Source organism: Tupaia chinensis, unplaced genomic scaffold, assembly GCF_000334495.1.
Source record: "Tupaia chinensis unplaced genomic scaffold, TupChi_1.0 Scaffold000335_1, whole genome shotgun sequence".
Classification (NCBI taxonomy): domain Eukaryota; kingdom Metazoa; phylum Chordata; class Mammalia; order Scandentia; family Tupaiidae; genus Tupaia; species Tupaia belangeri.
Window position 1 is genome coordinate 235,869 of NW_006159829.1, and position 4,526 is coordinate 240,394.

The 4,526-nt window shown below is 66.1% G+C and overlaps 2 protein-coding genes across 2 annotated transcripts in view; both read left to right on the top strand.

Annotated features, from left to right (window-relative positions):
• The window catches only part of PUF60 (poly(U) binding splicing factor 60), a gene marked incomplete in the record, with an annotated part of 9,460 nt that extends 5,347 nt beyond the window's left edge, over positions 1 to 4,113 (top strand). The window contains 8 exon segments of the mRNA XM_027773285.1: positions 161 to 211; positions 2,048 to 2,209; positions 2,297 to 2,389; positions 2,483 to 2,696; positions 2,776 to 2,963; positions 3,053 to 3,188; positions 3,349 to 3,584; positions 3,681 to 4,113. Coding sequence (XP_027629086.1) covers positions 161 to 211; positions 2,048 to 2,209; positions 2,297 to 2,389; positions 2,483 to 2,696; positions 2,776 to 2,963; positions 3,053 to 3,188; positions 3,349 to 3,584; positions 3,681 to 3,980 — 1,380 coding nt within the window.
• Positions 4,114 to 4,194: 81 nt separating this feature from the next.
• The window catches only part of SCRIB (scribble planar cell polarity protein), a gene marked incomplete in the record, with an annotated part of 23,724 nt that continues 23,392 nt past the window's right edge, over positions 4,195 to 4,526 (top strand). Inside the window, 1 exon segment of the mRNA XM_014589169.1 lies at positions 4,195 to 4,299. Coding sequence (XP_014444655.1) covers positions 4,195 to 4,299 — 105 coding nt within the window.

Below are 4,526 nucleotides of genomic sequence, written 5' to 3' on the forward strand. Positions count from 1 at the left end.
GTTGCGTGTGCCCGGCCAGTCGGTTGGCAGTATGGGTAGGCCAGCGGCCTCCCTGGCAGGGCGGGGACTCCGGGCCTTGCCGCTGTCTGCGTGAGGTGTTGACGAGAGCGGGAGACTGCTCGGCTCCAACAGACTGAACTCTGTCTTTACTGTCTTTCAGATGGCAGCAGTGACAATGGGCTTTGGAGATCCTCTCTCACCTTTGCAATCGGTCAATAGACATGCTCACTTCTTCCGGGGCTCATGTCCTTAGTCAGGGCTAGAGGGGGGCAGTGCAGCCACGGGCTGGGGACCTTGCTCCCCGAGCCGGCCCTGCCCGCCAGCTCTGGACGAGCGCAGCAGAGCGCCAGGCGTGGCGGGGCCAGTGGTGTGGGCACCACCCGGGACCGCCCTGGGGAGGCCTCCACCTGCTCTGAGGGCCCGCCTTAAACTAACCGGCCAGGTAACCGGAGGGCAGCCGCGGCAGCCGGCCAGGGAGGGTAGCTGCCAGTGCCAGGCCCGTCGGCGCCCACGCCGCCTGCATTCAGCACACGCCGGGCCTCCAGTGCCGTCAGTCTCCAGGCTGCCTGGGCGCTTGGGCTGGGGTCAGGCCCTGAGGAGACCCCATCAGACTCTGGAGGGAGGATGGATGGGGGTGGGGGCTGCGGGGCCCAGGTGAGAGAGAGGGAAGGACCAGGATGTGGGCCTCGAGCCTGGCTATCAGCAAAGGCAGTGGCCGTGCAGCCAGAGAGGAGGCTGTGGCCATGGTTCTGGCAGGCAGGGGAGTCTGGGGAAGACACCCCTCCTGCGCGGCACAGGCTGCGGCCAAGCCCCTCCTCTGGGAGCTTGAGGGGGAGACATGCCCTTGCTTGGGGCTTCACAGGGGTCCTCCCCAGGCATGCTGGAAAGTGTCTGTTTGAAATGGAGCCCTGGAGCCCCTGACCTTCGGGGGCCAGGGCTGTGGGGAGATAAGGTTGGGGAGAGTGCCGCTGCACCCTGTGGCCAGGCAGCCCCTCGCGAAGAAGAGACTGGCCTTGTCTTGGGGGGCTTGGTCTGGGTGGTTCTGCTCTCTGCCTGGGGAGCCTGCTGTGAGTAGGGTCGTGGCTCCGCCTCTGGGACCTTGGGGCCTGAGGCCTATTTGTTGGGGAGCCTAGGAGAGGAGGGGACAGTCCCATTTCGGGGAGATCCTTGAAGGTTGGAGGAGACTAGAGCCCACCCAGGCATCCTGTCGGGTGTGGACCTATATCTGGGCCCACCTTGGGGTGGGGGGTCTCACCCTGCTGTGGGCCAGCCAAATGAGGCGGAACTGGTCTCCAGCCCTAAGGACCTTAGTGAGGGCCAGAGGGGCAGGGCTCTGGCTTTTCTCCAGGTCTGGGCCCGTGGCCCTCACCTCCCCGCTGTGGGACCCTAAAACCCCTTGTCTGGCATTGTCCCCCGGGGAGTCCCTCGGCACAGTGGCCAGCCAGGGTCCTGGGCCTGCCAACCTAAGGAGCCCTGGGGCTTCGCTTGGACTTTCTGCTCCCTTATGTGTTCAGGGGGACTTCACCCCAGGCTGTGGGCTTGCCTGGGCAGTTCTCCAGGCTGCAGGCAGGAGCTCCAAGCAGCTCTTTCCCGTGGGGGCTCCAGGGGACTAGGAGGGTGCAGAGTGCCCAGGCCTGCCTGGCCAGCCCACACGAGGCGCTGCTGCTGGCTCTTGGCAGAGCCTGCTGGGCTCCCTTCTGGGCATTGCTGCCCTGGGCTGGTGGGAGAGTCTCCCAGCCCAGCCAGGACATCTGGCCCCAGACCGGAGGGCTGGGCTGGTGGGAGGGCACACAGCCCTGCCCTGTCCACCTGGCGGCCTTGCTGTGCAGTCTATCCCGGCCCCAGGTAGACTGGGGTATGTCTGACTCCTGCTGTTGGGCCTGATCTGCCTTTCTGGGGGCCCTGACTGCAGGGACTGGGCCTGCACCTTGCTGCTGCGTGGGGAGCCCTCCCCACGGCAGGGCTGGGTGGGTGGCCAGGAGGGGAGCGGGCCGCCTGTCCCTGCACTCCTGATGAGCTGGTGGCTCTCTCCCCTCTCCTGCTGCAGATGGCAGCTCAGCGGCAGCGGGCACTGGCCATCATGTGCCGGGTCTACGTCGGCTCTATTTACTATGAGCTGGGGGAGGACACCATCCGCCAGGCCTTCGCCCCCTTCGGCCCCATCAAGAGCATCGACATGTCCTGGGACTCTGTCACCATGAAGCACAAGGTGAGCAGTCCTGACCGTGCCATGCCGTCCCTCCCCCACCCCTCCCCAGCAGGGCTCCCCAGCCTGACGGGCACCCTCCTGTGTTAGGGTTTCGCCTTCGTGGAGTATGAGGTCCCAGAAGCCGCGCAGCTGGCCCTGGAACAGATGAACTCAGTGATGCTGGGGGGCCGGAACATCAAGGTGAGGCACAGCTGGGGCGCACCACAGCCCTTGGGAGCCCAAGTGACGGGCCCAGGCCCTGGGCGACTCTTCACCCCTGTCTGTCCTCCCCAGGTGGGCAGGCCCAGCAACATTGGGCAGGCCCAGCCCATCATAGACCAGCTGGCCGAGGAAGCTCGGGCTTTCAACCGCATCTACGTGGCCTCTGTGCACCAGGACTTGTCGGACGACGACATCAAGAGTGTGTTTGAGGCCTTCGGCAAAATCAAGTCTTGCACTCTGGCTCGGGACCCCACGACGGGCAAGCACAAAGGCTATGGCTTCATTGGTGAGCACCGGAGTTCGAGGCAGCGGCGGGTCTGCTTGGTGCTGGGGCTGGCCCTCCTCACTGCTGCCCTGTCCCACAGAGTACGAGAAGGCCCAGTCGTCCCAGGATGCCGTGTCCTCCATGAACCTCTTCGACCTGGGTGGCCAGTACTTGAGGGTGGGAAAGGCTGTCACACCCCCCATGCCCCTGCTTACACCTGCCACGCCTGGAGGGCTCCCCCCTGCTGCTGCTGTCGCGCCCCCAGCCACAGCCAAGATCACAGCTCAGGTGAGAACCCATGTGGCAGTGCGGGGGCGAGAGCAGATGTGCCGCGTCCTTTGGGTGAGGACTGAGCACAGTGGCCTTTTGGATTGTAGGAAGCAGTGGCTGGAGCAGCGGTGCTGGGTACTCTGGCCACACCTGGACTGGTGTCTCCGGCACTGACCCTGGCCCAGCCCCTAGGGGCTTTGCCCCAGGCTGTCATGGCTGCCCAGGCCCCTGGGGACATCACAGGTGAGCCAGCTTGTCCAGACCCTATCTGCTTCCACTGCCCTCCAAGAGCAATCCTGCAAGCCCAGGGCAGACATCTATAGCCCAATGGCTCTGCAGCCTCCCCGGGAAGGGCCTGTGGTTGGCAGGGAGTGATCGCTGGTCCTGGTCGGTGTTGCTGCAGGTGTAACTCCCGCCCGCCCTCCCATTCCGGTCACCATTCCCTCTGTGGGAGTGGTGAACCCCATCCTGGCCAGCCCTCCCACCCTGGGTCTCCTGGAGCCCAAGAAAGAGAAGGAGGAGGAGGAGCTGTTTCCCGAGTCCGAGCGGCCGGAGATGCTGAGCGAGCAGGAGCACATGAGCATCTCGGGAAGCAGCGCGCGCCACATGGTCATGCAGAAGCTGCTGCGCAAGCAGGAGGTGGGCCCCGCCTCCGGAGGGCAGGGGCGGGGGAGGCCGGCCAGAGGTGGGCAGTGCCCTGCGCCGGCGTGGAGGCTCAGCTGCCCCCTCTCACAGTCCACAGTGATGGTCCTCCGCAACATGGTGGACCCCAAGGACATCGACGACGACCTGGAGGGGGAGGTGACGGAGGAGTGTGGCAAGTTTGGTGCCGTCAACCGCGTCATCATCTACCAAGAGAAACAAGGCGAGGAGGAGGACGCTGAGATCATCGTCAAGATCTTCGTGGAGTTCTCCGTCGCCTCAGAAACTCACAAGGCCATCCAGGCCCTGAACGGGCGCTGGTTCGCCGGCCGCAAGGTGGTCGCGGAAGTGTACGATCAGGAGCGTTTCGACAACAGTGACCTCTCTGCCTAGCCCCACCGGGCTCTGGACTTGTACTCGCTCCCGCCCCTCGGGTCTCGCAGCCCGAGCGGTGTTCCCGGGCCTGCCGGCTCTGCGGCCGCCCTGCCTGTAGTGTGGATAAAGGTGCACGTGCTGCCGCCCCGAACCTGCTGCGTCTGACGTTGGTCCCGGGGCCCAGCGGTGTGCAGGGGGGAGGTGTGTGTGCGTCTCTGTCCGTCTGTCCCAGATGCCAGGGCGAGGCGGCGGGACAGGGGGGCGGGGCCGGCCCGGCCGGGCGGTCAGCTTCAGTGTTGGGGTGGACGGGCTCCCGCGGGGCCCCTGGTGCTGGGCGGTGAGGCAGAGGCGGGCCCTGTGGTCCGGTACTCCCCGTGGACTTCAGTTCCCAGAGGTCTGTGTGGCCGGGGTGGAGCCAGGTTTCCCAGCAGGCTGTGCGCAGCCTACGGATCCTCGCTAGCGCCTGCGCCGCAGGGCCTTCTGGGAGCTGCAGTCGGCAGCGAGGGCGGGACTCGGCTTCCCGGCGGGCAGCGCGGCGGCCGGCGGTCGGCGGCGGGGCAGTCC